An 18,327-nucleotide genomic window follows, 5' to 3' on the forward strand; every position below is an offset into this window, starting at 1 on the left:
CCAAAGTTATCAAAATTATTATTTTAGCTTCCAACAATTAACTCGTTGTATAGTAGTTTGTAGAAGCATCTATTTGATTTTGTACTCTAAATTTATGAAACTATTTTCAATGCAATTCAAATAGAGTAGCTTAGTTAAAAAAAATAATTAAATAAAATTAAGATGATGTCATTAATGTATTTTGACAAGAAAATTCTTTATGAGAAAGTGTCATGTGTATAGATTTGGAAATAGATGATATTAACATGTTTTGTTTTAGTATAAATTTATGATTAAGGAGTGTTGTAATTTGGGATTTGAGGTTATATTTTTGACACCACGCGATACTAGCTATTGCTATTTGTGTTTGGGGGTTTGTGAATAGCTTGTGTAGTGTTAAAAATTATCCGTGAAATACAATAACTAAATTACCAGATTGACGAGCTCAATTCTTCTTGCAACATCATTGCTTTGTGTAATTGGAATTCATAGAAGTCTAAAAAGTGGTTTGATATCTTTTAAAATATTTAGTCAGCAAGACTAGGTTATTTTAAAGTGTGTATAAACTACAAGCAATAAGTTTGACTTACAATGAATTTCAATAAAAGCACGCTTGACTCTTACATCTACTATTATTTTCCCTACCTTTCTGGACTATAAGAAATTTGTCATGCCGTTCCAAGCAACACTGCACACCAAACTAGAATACGTCGCTTTATTCTTCAGTTCTTCACTTGAAGTTAATTAGTAAAGTCTTTTGTAGACTAATAACTTGTAATTTTTTAATTTATTATATAAACATGTAATATAAAATTGTTTGTCATCAAATCATTATAGCATTGTAACATAGTAAGAGTATTCATAATGGAAAATTTAAATTTGTTCACTTGGTCACTCTCACTATTGATTGTCTTCATAGTTTACAAATTTTTATTAACTTGCAACAAAAACAAGAAAAAACTGCCCCCATGTCCTCCATCTCTTCCGATCATCGGCCACCTTCACATGCTAAAACGACCATTACCCCTTCACCAAACACTCCATGAAATCTCCACAACCTATGGTGAAATCCTATTCCTAAAGCTCGGAGTTCGTAAAGTCCTCCTCATCTCTTCCCCCTCCGCGGTGGAGGAATGTCTAGTAAAAAACGACACGATTTTTGCTGACCGCCCAGACACTCTTGTTGGGAGGCTCCTACACTACAATAGCACATCTATTGCCTTTTCACCTTATAATGATCACTTCCGGACTCTAAAGCGGCTCATGACCCAGGAGGTGTTTTCGTCTACTAAGATTCCCCTCTTTTCTGGGATTCGACAAGATGAGTGCAATCTCCTAATCCGCGACCTTTACCATGAAGCTGCCACTGAGGATTTGGCGAAGGTCAATTTGAATCAAGGGTTTAATGACTTGGCTCTCAACATAATGACCAAGATGACAGCCGGGAAGAGGTAACTATTTTGCAACCTTTGTAATTATTACTGTAAACTATGCTCATAATCATATCTGGTTTGCTTCGTCTTGTTGTTAATCCAGTAAATTTTACCACCAAAATAAGTTCACGTTATAAAAGTTAAATTTTGTGATACAAAAATTGTGAAAGCATACTTACGTAAACTCTATTCGGATATAGGTAGACTCTTAAGCTTGTTCATTCAATTGTGCAAGAGTTCATTCAATTCAGGCCTCTGCACAATTAGTGTAAACTAAGCTTTATGAGTATCCATTATATACTTCGTAACAAAGAATATGCAACCTTTGTAATTAGCGTAAACTATGCTCATAATTAGATTTGTTTCGATAAGTTAATCAAGTAAATTTTACCACCAAAATAAGTTCAAATAAGATTAATGATTAAAGTTTATGGAGTATAAGTTAGATTTGTGAGACAATAATTGTAAAATCATACTTCCGTAATTCTGTTTTGATATAACCATACTACAAGTTCATTCATTTCTGCTTGTCAATTCTTCTTTATTGGAAAAAACAAAATCCACAAAAACAGAAATGTCACCTAATTATTTTATATGAAATTTTAGTCTTTCATGGCCTATAAACTTATTTGTATGATTGTTCTGTATCAGGTATTACGGAAAGGAAGTCGAGGACATAAGTCAAGCGAAAGAGTTCAGCGACATAATTAGAGAGGGATCAGCGTTAAGTGCAGCTGATAATCCAGGAGATTTTCTGCCTATGCTGAAGTTTATGTTTCGAGAATTGGAGAAGAAGATGGTTGCATGGATGGACAAAACGGACAGCTTCTATCAACAGCTCCTAGACGAGCGAAAAGGCCGAGTCAACATGAATGGTTCTAAGGCTATTATTGATGTTCTAATATCAGCTCAAAAACAGGACCCTGTGTTTTTCACCAACGAAGTCATAAAGGGCATGGTTATGGTGAGTACAATCGATCTAATGTACTTTCTCTGTCCTATTTTACTTGTAACACTAAGAGTTTCACACTTGTCAATGCACAATTTAAACAATTAATATCTTTGGTTGCCTCTTGGTAAAATTTATTAAACTTAAACTTTAATAAAGTTCAAATTGAAACAAATCTAACAAGGTCGGAGAAAATCATATCAGGTCTAACACGTTGAGATGCGAATTGAAACATAATAGAAAGGGAAAATAAACAGATATAGGAGAAAGATGAAGTAACATCTTGAAATAGAACATAAAAGGAATTTTAATGCAGAGATAATATGCAATTAATGATTTGCAGTACTAAAGGTTGAGAAACATTCCTCAATACATAACCTATGCAAGCCATTTTTTTATTTATTTTTTTTTTATCTGATTTTGAATTGTCATTGAATGTAAACTTAATTTTTCTATTGAAGGTACTAGTACTTGCTGGAGCAGATACTACAGCTGCAACCATTGAATGGGCAATGGCACTTCTCCTAAACCATCCAGAAGCAATGAATAAGGCACAAAAAGAGATAGATGAAGTAGTAGGGCATGATCGCCTCTTAAACGAAGATGATGTATCCAAATTACCTTACCTTCAAAACGTTGTAAATGAAACACTTCGTTTGTACCCACCAACACCACTTCTTCTCCCACACGAGTCATCAGAGAACACAACTATTTGTGGCTATGATGTGCCCCAAGGAACAATGTTAATGGTAAGTTTATGGACCATCCACCGAGATCCAAAGATATGGATGGAGCCTGAAATGTTCATTCCAGAACGATTCGAGGGGAAGGAAGGGGAATCTCTTTATAAACTATTGCCATTTGGGCTTGGAAGGAGGGCTTGTCCTGGGTATGCTATGGGTAAAAGAGCAGTATGTTTGGTATTAGGGTCAGTACTTCAGTGCTTTGACATGGAAAGACCTGATCTAGACATGGTTGATATGTCTCAAGCCACTGGACTTACTATGCCTAAAGCTATTCCATTGGAAGCTTTGTGCAAAGTTCGTCCGAGCATGGCTAATTTACTTGTTAAAGAATTAAGAGTGCAAGTGTAATGGGTGCCAATGCTTGGACCAAATGAGTTTGAATTTGTAATATGTTCAAGGTTCTTCTAAACTTCTAGTTTTGCAAGTCATAGAAGACTATAGCAAAATACGTTGGTACAAATTGTGTTTAATTAGTTAATACTCATCTTAATTAGTAGCAAAAATAAGTTTTTATAGTTGATAATATAAAAACACTTATTTTGGTACTAAGATCAGTAAGATGTACCAACTAAATGCACTTTATGTCAGTAGCAATATGGTTTTACTAGTCTTTTATGATGTGCTTTACTTGAGTTTGAGAAACTTCACAATATCTTCGAGGCCAAATAAAATTTTTAATACAGGTAAATGTTTTTCGCATATTTTTAGATGCACCTAAGCTGGCTGCACCACTTCACAATGCCCCCTTTTATACACCAAACACACATATATACTATGTACTACTGGAGTACTGGTATATTTTATTTAATTCTTAATTTTAGTTGAAATTTTCTCTCTCCACTGTGTTTGGCATTATCTTTTTCTTTTAAAATTTTCTCTCTCCTCCATTTTTTTTATTTTCGTTGATTCATAATGGATTTAATTGGAATCTTGAAGAGATTGTTGATATAAGTTAGTTTATGTTATTGATTTGTAATTTGGTTAATTGGTTATATTTTTTGAATTTGTGATTGATATTGCATATATAATTTTTGGGTAATTTGACAATTTGTAATAGGTGATGAACACAAATTGATTGTAGTACTTTTCTCTTCACTTTTCTTTCCTATAATAATTTTAATCAAAATTTCGATCATAATTTTCATCAAAATTTTATTCTCCTCTGTTTTTCCTCTTTCGTTCTTCATTTTCTCTCTCCTTTGTTTTTGCTTTATTTTTCTCTTTTGTTTCACATTTTCGATTGATTTTGTTGCTTACCATGGAATTAGTTTTTATTCCTTAACGGATCGTCAATACAGGTTAGTGTTTTGTTTTGTTAATTGTAATTAGGTTTTTTTTAGGTTATATTCAGTTGTAATTGTATTATGTTTAATTTCTATCAATTTGATCTATGTATGAATTTCGATTTTTTTGTGGCGATTTTGTAATGAATTTTGATCAATTTGATTAGGTTTGTGAACATGCAATTTATATAAATTGAATTCACGGCCTTTAATTATGAACATAAGAAAATTGAAGAAATAAAATAAATAAAATGATTATGAAACATACGCGTTATAAGTATTAAAAATATGAACATATGCACTAATAATATGAATATATGCATTTTAGAAAATAAACATACGCATTCAAAATATGAACATATGCATTGGTTCATTTTTTGAATGCGTATGAACATAATTAAGCATTTTAGAAGGTGAACATATACATGAAAAATATGAACATATGGATTTCAGAAAGTGAACATATGCATTTCATAAAGTTTACAAAAGGCTTCAAAATATGAACATAAGCATTTAAAGAGCGAAAGTGAACATATGCATAAAAAATACGAACATATGCATTTCAGAAAGTGAGCATAAGCATTCAATGAAAGGAATGGTGTCCTTCCAACAAGTGTATTCTTTCGAGAGAGGATTCAAAATTATTACGGAGCTAATTCTTCAGTAAGGTCAAGTGATTGGAATGCCTAGGTGGAGGCCGCTTCCGATTAGTAATATCAATGTACAATTGATGTTACAGCTTAAGCTTAATTGAACCCTTCGGGTCGAACCACCGATCTGAGACGACGAATTAATCCGAAAGGATTAAATGAGTCAGCAGAGTTCTACGAATACAGACGTCGGAAATCGAGCCTAGGGCGTCAAGACCGAGCGTCGCAAAATCACAAGCGACAAGTACGAGTGTAGCCGTAGCACCAAAATGGTCTAACCATGTGGATGCTAGGCTAGTTCGAGCTAGCATGCACCTAGCATGGCTAGGCGCACCATTGCAGCCTAGGCGCACCATCGTAGCCTAGGCATGCGCATGGCAGCCTATCGCAAAGCACCACAAGCCCCAGGCAGCCCATCGCAGCTAGCAGCGCGCTAGCCTGGGTGCCTGGGTGCGCATGGCAAGCCATCGCAAGCGCCACAAGCATCAGGCAGCCCATCGCAGCTAGCAGCGTGCTAGCCTGGGTGCCTGGGTGCATATGGCAGGCTATCGAAGTAGCATAGCATCACGCACAGCACCATCGCAGTGCTAGGCACATGCGTGCGTGCGTATGCGTGTGCACCATCAAGCATGGCAACACCAAGCACAGCAAGCTAGCAAGCAACGCTGGCCTTGCGTGCATAGGCACCATCACAGGCCACGCACCAAGCACAGCGCACCAATGTGTGTGCGTGCCTCGCACCAAGCATAGTAGTGCTAGGCACTGGTTGATGCGTGTGCGAGCGTTGCGTGGTGCGTGGTGGGTGGTGCGTAGGATGATGCGAGGGAAGGGCCAGCATGTGTGGCTCGCTAGCAGCACGCATGCTGGCTATGCTAGCAATGGCGCGCAAAGGAGGTGTGCGTGGGCTGCTAGGGCCAGAGCCAGCACTATGTGCTAGCAGCGCCCAGCGCCAGCACACAAGCACCAGCACCAGCCCAGCACCAGCACCAGCCCAGCACCAGCACGCACTGGCTAGCTGGCTGGATGCTGGGCAGCAGGGCAATGCTAGCTGGCAGCACTAGCTGGCACGCTAGCTGGCAGCCAGCTAGCCCTCCCCTAACCGGTTTGTGCAAGGTTGTGGGGACCAAGTCAAGCCCTTGGGGAGCAAGGCATATGGTCCCCCACCTAACCTTCGCCACCACCCTTTTTGCATATGGTTATGCCACTTGTCGCAATATGATTAACTTGATTATTTATTTAATTTAGAATTTAATAAATTGTTGATTTTCCAACTCTCCCACATTGATGGGGGATTGAAAACCAAGGACCCATTTCCCTATAAATAACCTTCAAGGGTGTTCGGAAATGGAAAACCTTGAGTGGAATTAAAAAGGTAACTCTAAGAAAGATTAAACCTTTGATTCGTAAAACTCATAGTTATTTTGTCCGGGTCTTGACTAACCTTCAAGACTTAGGACGCACGGGTCGGGTCGAGGGTACGATCCGTCGGAAATCTCGTGTTTTCGGGATTTTGAAGTAAGAGCTCTTTGGGAGCGAAGCACGCGTCAAAGGTATAATTCTTGTTCTTAATCTTGTTTGATTAAGTTTAATATGCTTATTAATTGTTTTAATTAAGGGGCAGGTCTTGGTGGGTTTCCTTCCGCGTAGTGTCTTGTCACTACGAAACCCTACATTCAAAATATGAACATAAGCATAAACAGTCAAATTGAGAACATTTTATGAACATTAAGAATATTTATCATATGAACAACAAATAATAATATTATGAACATTTCTAAACATTTTATGAACATAAGGTATCGTTTGATTTCACTAATATTTTTAACAATTTCAATAGAAATTTTGAACAACTGAGTATCGGACAATATTCAAACAAATTAAGTGAAATTTACATAAAATTACCTTTTTTTGGGAGAATCCGTTTGATTTTCATCTCATCTCAAATATTCATGGTCGTTTTGGAGGAGAGAGAGTGAATTGTGTTTGATTGTAAGAGAAAGAAAATCAAAGAGAAGGGTAATAAATGTAAGAAATTTAAGTTTGAGAGCGACGATTTTATAAAAAAATATTACATTTAAAAAAAATAGTTGTTGGAAGTGACGGTTTTGTATAAATGACAATTGGGTGAGCTGCATTTTAAAGATATGTTCAGATTTTTGGGTGAGCTTGTTTTGGTTTGGGGCTTTTTTTAATGGGGCACGTTTGAAATTGGGCTTGTGGGCTGGTGTTGCAGCTAGAATAGCTGCACAAGGGTGCAGCTTAGACCAATTGAATGTTTTTTCTGTTCAGGGTCGTTCTTGACTTTATATGGTCCCTGGGCAAAATAAAAAATATGGGCCCTTGAAAGAAAAATGTATTCTAAAATAATTTAACATATATCTAGTACAAAAACCATGCCCCATATTAGTATTGACAATTAGTTAGTTAAATACTTGATCATAAGTTTGCTAATTCAAAAGTCAAACCAACATACTCTCTTTCCTTTTTTCCTTTTCCTCTATTAGAAATCTTGCTGGAATAATAATGCAGTAGCATAAAATAAAAAATAACAATATAAAATCAACAATAACAATATACTCCGTATTTATCAATAATAATTATATAAGGAAAAACAACAAAGAATTTTGGTATGGACAATACCAGGTATGGGCCTATACTTACTAACATCTATAAATATTACTAAAGTAACAACCGTTGACATCATCACTTTTTTCAAATTGTACATGTGTCTGCTTTCTTTCTTTATTTTCCCACCTAAACTTTTTATTCCCTTTTATATATTTTTTTGTAAAAATCTAAATACTAATAGCAAAGTAATCCCTCCGTTCCTGAAAGTTCAACTCACTTTGCAATTGCGCAGTCTCCAATGAACATCTTTGACCATGAATAACTCTGGTTGTGTATAAATGAAATTTGTAAAAAGTTGATATTTGGATTATTCATAATAAGGGGAATCTAATATGATCTCACATGATAATTTATCTATATTGTATAGCTCATAAAATATGGTCAAAGTTATTTTATTTTGACCACATGAATAGTAAGTGATGTCGAACTTTCGGAAACGGAGGTAATAGTTTATTACAATATATTAAAATTTTTAGTTTTCATTACTTGTAAAAATTAAACCTTTTAAAAAGAAAAAACAAATATCAAACTTTAATATATGTGATTAATCCACCTAATTACAAAGTTCGCTAAATTTTATTGTAGACGTTAATTTTCTTTTGCTTTTATTATTTTAATTTTTGTAGTTTGGTTTATGTTAATAATATCGTATGTAATACAAAGATTATACATATTTTGACTAATATGTCTTTGAAGTTTACACACTTATAAATTATTTTATTACATCGGTACATCGCACGAGAGTTAATCTAGTTAGGAAATAAGCCATCTTCCCCTTTAGCACCCACCAAAAATTTAATTGGATATCTAAATAAAACAGTAACTACCCTTCTGACCCGTGCAATGCACGGGTTGTTCTTAGAAAATTGCATTTATAGATGAGTGAGGAAATGCTAATAAATCATTATGGGTGTAATGTGTTATCGAAAATATAATATAATTAAAAAAATTAAATTTTTGGGACTTTAATTCAAAGAGGCTTAAAAAAAATGTAAAGGGACTAAAATTAACGAGAGAAAAAGAAAAGGTTCAATTGAAGAGGGGAGATGAAGATGAAGTGTGCATGGGACATGAAGTATAAATTTAATGAAATAGTTAAGAAAGATAGTGAAGTGTAAAACATTAAAAACGTAAAAGCCATGTGACACAATGTGTTGGAAAAGAAGATATAGAAGTTTTAAAGGATGGGGACATGTGTTTTTCCCGATTTGAGTTTTAAGGATAATTACTAGCGCATAGTAGCTATTGATTTAGAAACCTATAGGATGACAATATTGCAATTAATTGAAACTTTGTAACATGCATGTGGGTCATTTAGCTGCCAAGTGTGTGTAATGGTATAGTACATTGTAACGGGGAGTGAAAATTTGAAGCGGGAAAAAGACTCCTTCAAAAGAAAATGTTGTCAGTAAAAAGTGAATAAGGAAAATGGAAGAAGCTCTTCAATGACGATGACGAATGTTCTGCTGAAATCCATTATTTCGTCAATAGTAAAGTCAAATTGCAATAAATTGATGAAGAAGTAGATTATAAGAATGGGAAATCGGCGGTTGGCAGACATGTTGGGGGTCGATTTAGCAGAAGCATTGCGGGAAGATGGCGAAGACAAGCATGGTTGCGCAAGGGAGTTGCGATTCGACTTTGAGAATGTAAGTGTCTAATTTATTGCGTTGTGGTAGATGTATTTGGTTAATTTGTTGGTTGTTAATGAAATGTAAAATTAAAGGTTGGGTAAGAGATTAGGGTTTGTGACTCCGTAGTACACATTGTTATAAGTATGAGTACATGTTGAGTGCTTATAATTGATTAATTATATTATGTAATTGGTAGTGTAATTCAGTAATTATTGTGTATATGTCTTGAATGGTGATTGTTATGTGGGTATTGTAATGTGATTAAATGAGTGGTTTAATTTGGGATAAGTCAGTTTTTGTATCTTTATAATGGGCAAAATAATTTTTATGATGTTGTTCTTTATATTGTGTTGTTATGTTGTGCTGTTTGTTATTGTTTGTGCTCGTTGTTGTTGGGATATAATGACCACTAGATTGAGTTATTTTGTCTATAAATACATTGATCATGAAAAGGGGTTTCAAGACCCCATTCTCTATAAATACCCACTTGTTTAGGATTTTGAGAATACAACCTTGAGTGGAATTAAAAAGGCAACTCTAAGAAAGAGTAAACCTTTGATTCGTAAAACTCATAGTTATTTTGTCCGGGTCTTGACTAACCTTCAAGACTTAGGATGCTCGGGTCGGGTCGAGGGTACGATCCGTCGGAGATCTCGTGTTTTTAGGATTTTGAAGTAAGAGCTCTTTGGGAGCGAAGCACGCGTCAAAGGTATAATTCTTGTTCTTAATCTTGTTTGATTAAGTTTAATATGCTTGTGTAATTGTTTTAATTAAGGGGCAGGTCTTGGTGGGTTTCCTTCCGCGTAGTGTCGGGTCACTACGAAACCCTACAGCAGTATCGGAGCCACTCTCCTTTTAATTTTTGCAATTATTTTCTAATTAAGGTGTTTTAAAAGAATTTAATTTTCTGGTTCATGTTCTTCTAATTAGATTAGATGCTCGTTTTAATTGATTTTAAAACTCGATTTTATTTTCGATTTGGTTGTCGAACCCAGATTTTGGCTCAAAAATTGTGATTTTTGGGTGGAATCGACATTCTGGAACACATTGAACTCTTTTAGGACTGTCCAAAAGCCAAATTCGAACTAGAAACCTAATTTTTCTGGGGTTTTTTGTTTTTCAACCAAAATTTTAATTCTTTTTAAGCCTTGATTAATGCAAGCATTACAAGGTTAGGTTAAATGTACATTTGCATCACTAATCTACTGGTTTTAAAATATCCTTGAGCAAAATAATGGAGTTTTTATTAGTGCTTAAGTTGATATACCATTTTTTCACATAAACTTGTTTTTCACAAATTTTGCAAATAAATTGCAATAAAGTGTGAAAACTTGTTGTGATTTTTTATTTTAAGTTCCCAAATTATGTTAAAGTTCTAATCTTTAAAGGTTTAAATGATTGGAACCCTAACCCTAAATTCCATGTTGAACAAAGTTTGGATTTTTTCATGTTTGGTTGATTAAAATCCATTAAGTTCAGTTACTTGTAAGTAAAATTTGATTAATCTTCATATTGGAAGATGTAATCTTGGTATTTTACACAAGTATGCAAGTTGGAAAATTTTTATCATTGGATGGTTAATTTATTTTTCCAACTCCCATTTGTCAAATCCATTATTAATTTGCATATTGGCAAGATTAATTTTTGACATAGCTCATTTTATTTTAAGCATAAAGTTAGACCTAATTTTGTTCAAAACTGAAATTTTGGATAATTTAGGCTTGTGCACCAATAAAATAAATTTTATTTAAGTAGGACTTAATTTTATTTTATTTTATTTTCCCTCAAATTAATTCTAAAATGTAATTTGGAATTAATTATTGTCACACACAAATCGGAATTAAATTCCGAGAATTGGCACGTAAATCAAGGCAAAAACATCCAAGCGTGCCTATGTGGCTGCCTATGGAGGGCCAAAGGGTGTGCCCTGAGGGTCTGCTGTGTGGCAGTGGGAGTGGTGTGCTGCCATAGTGCTAGGAGCATGGCAGGGCTGCTGGAGTTGCTTGTGCGTGCTGCTTGGCAGCGAGGCAGCAAGCCCCAGCCAGCCTGCCAGGCACCAGCTAGCAAGCTAGCATGCGTAGCGAGATGCTAGTGCTGGCTGGCGCAGCATGCCATGCTGGGCGTGGATGCTGGCACACAGCACAACAAACGCAGCACATGAGCTGCCTAGCAGCCATGGTGCGCATCCACCTAATGCTTGTGTGGGGTATTTTGCTTGATTTTGAGCTATGCGTGCGAAAATTTTACCGTTTTGATAAATTTATGTAATTATTTTAACGAGGCTAAAAACCTCGATTTTCGATTTTACAAAATTTTGACAAATTATGGGTTATGCCGACTTAATTAATCGGATTAATTAAGTACAGATGCATAATTTAGTGGGAGCTTAATTAAGTGCGTTAGCATTTTGCGTTTAGAAATAATGGATTAAACCACTTTGACTAATTTTAATTAGGCGCGTTAATTGGATTAACCACCTAAGTTAGTTACTAGTTTTGCGTGTTTAATTATGTATTTCGTAAAATTGCATGGGTCATTCACAAATAGTGAATGGGTGAATGGAAGATTGTTTTCAAAACAGGTCTTTGAAAATGGCAACTAGTGGGGCCCGACTAAGATAGAAAATACGGACTACGTTCCGTTATGTATTTTTGTAAATCTAAATACGGTCTGCGAATCATTAAGTATTTTTGTACTATTAGATTAATCTTAGTCGTTCTAGCTAGCTTCTTTTATTTCATTTTGGCCAAGATGTCTCAAAACGGCGTTTTGACGAAGACGAGCCACGATGAAGACCCATGGAAATTGAAGATTTCAAGGGGTCATGCTAGTTGCCAAATGCATCTATTTTTATGCCTTATATATTGTTATTATATATGATTGCTAGATGCATGTCTAGGATTTTTATTATGTTGCGACGATTAGTTAATTTCACTTAAATCAACCAACATAGAAACCCTAGGTCCCTTAATAATATTGAGCTAAAATATGTCGTTCCAAGAACAACACTTACCGAACTAATGCGCGTACGTGATGGATTACGCCAAAGCGAGGCATCACTACTTCCCTAGGAACGTAAGGTATACTAGGTATACAAGTTGTCTTTGTTAAGCTCAACGATATCAGTAAGGAGTCCTTAGATGTCGTGGCAAAAGAGATAAAATGTCAAGGATGCATTAGATGCGACATTTTATCAAACCGAGAGTAGCTTGGAGCTATTAGCAATTGGATTGCTTACCTTAAGATATTTAATGATTAAGACAAGCCAAAGCATGCTTAATCATTTCTTGATCTTTGTGATCTCGGAATCATTTTATTCTCGCCCATAAGGGACAATTTTAAATGCGTGGATAAAATGTTCAATAAGTTTGAATATATGCATGAACATTTCAAATTTGAACTTATTGATGTATGAATGGTTTTTCACTTCAAATTCTTTCAATTGTAGAACAATGTCTGCAAGTAACTCAAACAACAACCAATTCTCTTTGCGCTCAATTCTCGACAAGGAGAAGTTGAGCAGGCCAAACTTCCTAGATTGGCAAAGAAATATCTGCATTGTACTAATGCAGGAGCAAAAGGAACACGTCCTTGATGAGGAAATGCCCGACACTCCCAATGAGGAGGTCACTCAGCCTGCCCTTAATCGATGGCAAAGTGCCAATCGGGATGTCAAATGCATCATGTTGGCCACCATGTCTCCGGACCTTCAAAAGACTTTCTTTGAAAAGGAGACAGCTTTTGAAATCATTTCTGAGCTTCAGAACATGTTTCAGGAGCAGGCCCAAATTTAAAGGTTCGAAACCCATAGGCAGATCCTTGAGAGAAAGCTCAAGAAAGAAGAGCCAGTGACCCCGCATGTCCTCAAAATGATTGGATTATTTGAGAACATGGAAAGGCTTGATGATGGGTATTCAACCGAAATGGCAATTGACATCATTCTCCTTTCCCTTCACAAAGGCTATGATCAGTTCAAGATGAACTATAATATACATAGTATGGAGAAAACCCTCACTGAGCTTCATGGTATGTTAAAGCAAGCTAAGAAAACCCTCAAAGATGAGGGCAAGCATGATATACTCATGGTGAAGAAGGGCAAGCCATTCAAACGTTTGAACAAAAAGAAGAGCTTTAATGGGAAAAAGAAGAAATTCCCGCCTAAGTCAAAATCCGCCAAGGGCAGCAAGGACAAAAAGGCAGCCTCTTCTAAATCTGATTCCGAATGTTTCTACTGCAAGAAGAAGGGACATTGGAAACAGGACTGCCTCAAATTCAAGGAAGATAAGAATAACGGCAACGTTGCTTCTTCATCAGGTATTTTGGTTATAGACTTAAACTTTGCTAGCAAAACATAATGAGTATTAGATACCAGATGTGGCTCACACCTTTGTTCCAATGCTCAGGGACTAAGGATAAATAGGAGGCTAGAGAAGGGAGAGGTCGAGCTTCGGGTCGGCAATGGAGCAAGGTTGTCTGCCGTATCCGTTGGAACTCTCAGTTTGTCTTTTCCCTCAGGGCTTGTTCTAGAACTTGAAAACTGCTATCATGTTCCTAGAGTGACCAAAAACATTATTTCAATATCGGTGTTGGACGCCAAAGGATTCGAATTTCGAATTAAGAACAATAGTTGTTCATTTTATTTCCATGATGTTTTATACGGTAAGGCACATTCAGAAAATGGTCTTTATGTGCTTTCATTAGACATACAGGTTTATAACATTAAGAATACTGCCAAAAGGGCTAAGACCATCGAGTCGAATCAAACCTACTTGTGGCATTGTCGTCTTGGCCATATTAACATCAAGCGCATCAAGAAACTTCTTCAGGAAGGTGTTCTTGACTCATTCGACTTAGATTCGTTTGAAAATTGCGAAGGATGCTTATTAGGCAAGATGATAAAATAACCATTCTCCAAGTTAGGAGAAAGGGCAAGTGACTTATTAGGTCTAATACACACGGATGTATGTGGACCAAAAAGCACACCCGCAAGACAAGGTTACCGATATTTCGTCACTTTCACCGACGATTATAGTAGATATGGCTATGTCTACTTAATGTCGAATAAATCTGAATCCTTTGAGAAATTCAAAGAACTTCAGAAAGAAGTTGAAAATCAACTTTGCAAGAAAATTAAAGCACTTCGATCGGATCGAGGTGGCGAATATTTGAGCCATGAATTCGACAATCACTTGAAAGAAAATGGCATTCTTTCAGAGCTGACACCTCCCGGAACTCCTCAATGGAACGGAGTGTCCGAACGGAGGAATCGAACCTTGTTAGACATGGTTCGATCAATGATGGGTCTTAGTGAACTCCCTATCTCTTTCTGGGGACATGCACTACAAACTGCAGCACTAACACTGAATAGAGCTCCGTCAAAAGCAGTTGAAAAGACTCCATATGAATTATAGACTAAGAAACCTCCTAGGTTGTCTTTTCTCAAGATTTAGGGATGCGAAGCATATGTCAAGCGATTGATTTCGCACAAACTTCACCCCAAATCGGATAAGTGTTTCTTTGTGGGATATCCAAAAGAATCAAAGGGTATTACTTCTACAATAAATCCGAGAACAAAGTTTTTGTTGCTCGTGATGGTGTCTTTTTAGAGAAGGATCACCTTTCCAAAATGACAAGTGGGAGGAAAATCGAACTCGACGAAGTTCGAGAGGACGAGCAACAATGTCAACCTGACAAAACTGACAATCTAGATACTTTGGAAGCATCTAAGAAGATTGGTCAGAATCAAACAGACAATGAAAATGCTCAACTGATTACCCTTCGTAGGTCGCAACGACAAAGATCTCAACTAGATAGATACCTCGGTATCGTCTTAACCGATGATCAAGACATCCTAGTCATGGATGGTGATGAGCCGGCAACATACAAGCAAGCTATGAAGAGCCCCGACTTTGCAAAATGGCAAGAGGCCATGAAATCCGAGATGGACTCCATGTCTGAAAATCAAGTCTGGGACTTGGTGAATTTGCCCGAGGGTTATACACACATTGGTTGCAAATGGATCTTTAAAGTGAAGACATACAAGGATGGAAATGTATCAATATACAAAGCTAGACTGGTGGCAAAAGGTTATAGACAAGTCAACGGGATTGACTATGATGAAACTTTTTCACTAGTTGCAATGCTAAAATCCGTCCGGATCATCCTAGCGATTGCTGCATATTACGATTACGAAATATGGCAAATGGATGTCAAAACCGCCTTCCTTAATGGAATTTTGGAAGAAACTGTGTATATGACACAGCCAGAAGGTTTTGTCGTTCCAGGCAACGCTGGAAAGGTTTGCAAGCTCAAGAAGTCCATTTATGGACTAAAGCAAACCAGCAGAAGTTAGAATCTGCGATTTTATGAAGCCATTAGCAAGTTTGGTTTTATCAAGAACCCAGATGAATCTTGTGTACACAAGAAAGTCAGTGGGAGTGATATTGCATTCCTAGTCCTATATGTCGATGACATACTTCTCATTGGAAATAGCACAAAATTGTTGGAGTCCGTAAAGGGCTGGTTGGGAAAGTGCTTTTCAATGAAGTACTTAGGAGAGGCACAGTACATATTGAGCATCAAGATCTACAGGGATAGATCTAAGAGGATGATTGGATTAAGCCAAAGTACTTACATTGATCAGGTACTGGCTCGCTTCCACAAGGAGAATGCCAAAAGACGGCATTTACCTATGTCCCATGGCGTAACTCTCAGCAAGAAACAGTGTCCACAGACACCTGTTGAGCGAGAAAGAATGAATCAGATACCATATGCTTCGCTAATCGGATCGATCATGTATCCTATGATATGTACAAGGCCAGATGTATCGTATGCCCTGAGTGCAACGAGTCGATACTAATCGAACCCAGGAGAGGCGCATTGGACTACGGCCAAGAACATCCTTAAGTACCTGAAAAGGAACAAGGATAAATTCCTAGTGTATGGAGGCGACAAAGAACTGGTTGTTGAAGGTTACACCGACGCTAGCTTCCAGACTGACAGAGACGACTTCAAGTCACAGTCGGGGTTCATATTCTGTCTGAATGGAGGAGCGTTTAGCTGGAAGAGTGCCAAGTAGAGCACCACTGCAGACTCTACAACTGAAGCCGAGTAGTTGGCCGCTTCAGAAGCTGCCAAGGAAGCTGTTTGGATTCGCAAGTTCATTAGCGAACTTGGTGTTGTACCCTTAATAAAGGGGTCGATAGATCTCTATTGTGATAACAATGGAGCTATCGCTCAGGCCAAGGAGTCGAGAGAGTACCAGAAGGTCAAACACGTGCAAAGGCGATTTCACATGATAAGGGAATGGAAATCCGAAGGTGAAATCATAATTTGTAAGATTGGCTCGGATGATAATGTAGCCGATCCTTTGACTAAACCGCTCCCTCAAGTGAAACACAACAAACACATTGAGGCAATGGGAATAAAGCATGTTGGAGACTGGCTTTGAAAATCCCTGTACATGTGTTTTAATTAAATAGGATATTTAATGTAAGACATTGTATAAAAACTATTCATTAATGGAATAATAAATTTTTGTGCAAAATTATCAATCACTCCATTACTAATTTAATTGTGGTTTAGAATTAAATAATGAGTCCATTCGATTTACGGAAATATTCAAAACAGGGTATCAAGACCATGTCTTGGATAAAGAAACACATGTTAAGTGAACATTGAATATTAAAATCGAAAATTGTCCCTAATCGAGGTCATCTAACAGATGGACAATTGATGATCGCCATAGATTAGTGTGTAGTATGATTTACAGCACCGTTTCTTGTGCTGCGAGGACGTGACAGTCATAAATCATTTGCACAGGCACAGTTTGGAACTGTACTGGATAAGACCTATGAGAGTACTTTAAGAAAAATTTAAATTTTTTCATAAGTACATTTCTCATTATGACTATCGGAACTTGTTTCCTCCAACCATGAGTACTGTGAAGTTTTCTTGTTTGAGTACTATACTCTTTGATGTTTCCAAACGTCTGTCGTAACTGGAGATCATAACGGGAACACTCAGGAGACTATGTCCTCTTAGTAAGAAGAACTTACAATACAAGACTAGGATAGTCCCCCTACTAACAATAGGGAAAAAATGTTTTGTTGTTTACAAGGCCTCTCGAAGAGCGAGACTGTGAAAATGCATGGCCGTGCTCAGATGGATTTTAGAAATCATCTGTTTATTGACAGTTGAACTCAGAGATCGAGAAACACTTCTGAACGTAATAAGGATGACAAAGAATCTTACCTTATAGTTCACGAAGAAACATTAAATGACATAGGAAATGGGATATACACTATATGCACACTTGTCCGGAAGGACAAGTGGGAGATTGAAAGGAATGGTGTCCTTCCAACAAGTGTATTCTTCCAAAAGAGGGTTCAGAATTATTACGGAGCTAATTCTTCAGTAAGGTCAAGTGATCGAAATGCCTAGGTGGAGGCCGCTTCCGATCAGTAATATCAATTTACAATTGATGTTACAGCTTAATCTTAACTGAACCCTTCGGGTCGAACCCAATCGAATCACCGATCCGAGACGACGAATTAATCTTAAAGGATTTAATGAGTCAGTAGAGTTTTACGAATACAGACGTCGGATATCGAGCCTAGGGCGTCGAGACCGAGTGTCGCAAAATCACAAGCAACAAGTACGAGCGTAGCCGTAGGTAGGCTAGGCTAGTTCATCGCAAGCCCAGAGGCACCATGTGTTTGCTAGGCACACCATGGTGTGCTAGGCGAGGCATAAGTGCCAGGCACCATCGCAGCCCTAGCATGATGCCTAGGTGCCATCGTAGCCCTAGCATCATGCCTAGGCGCGCGTGGCAAGCCACACACACCAAGCACAGCCATCGTAGTGCTGGGCACTAGCGCATGGGCCTGTGCGTGCATGCCTCGCACCATCGCAGCCCTATCGCACCAAGCACAGCACCCTTGTGTGCGTGCGTGTGCGTGGGCGCTGTCGCAGCACCCTAACTATGCGAGAGCCTTGCATGTATGTGTGCTGGCTATGCGAGAGC

At 37.3% G+C, this 18,327-nt stretch overlaps 1 protein-coding gene across 1 annotated transcript; it reads left to right on the forward strand.

Moving 5' to 3' along the window:
* The first annotated feature begins 762 nt into the window (after positions 1–762).
* LOC110724414 (isoflavone 2'-hydroxylase-like) lies at positions 763–3,795 on the forward strand. Its single transcript, XM_021903833.1, has 3 exons — positions 763–1,430; positions 2,064–2,376; positions 2,823–3,795. The coding sequence occupies exons 1-3, from the start codon at positions 844–846 to the stop codon at positions 3,453–3,455; spliced, it is 1,533 nt and encodes a 510-aa protein (XP_021759525.1). The 5' UTR covers positions 763–843; the 3' UTR covers positions 3,456–3,795.
* The last annotated feature ends 14,532 nt before the right edge of the window (positions 3,796–18,327 follow it).

This window comes from Chenopodium quinoa, unplaced genomic scaffold (assembly GCF_001683475.1).
Source record: "Chenopodium quinoa cultivar QQ74 unplaced genomic scaffold, ASM168347v1, whole genome shotgun sequence".
Taxonomy (NCBI): domain Eukaryota; kingdom Viridiplantae; phylum Streptophyta; class Magnoliopsida; order Caryophyllales; family Amaranthaceae; genus Chenopodium; species Chenopodium quinoa.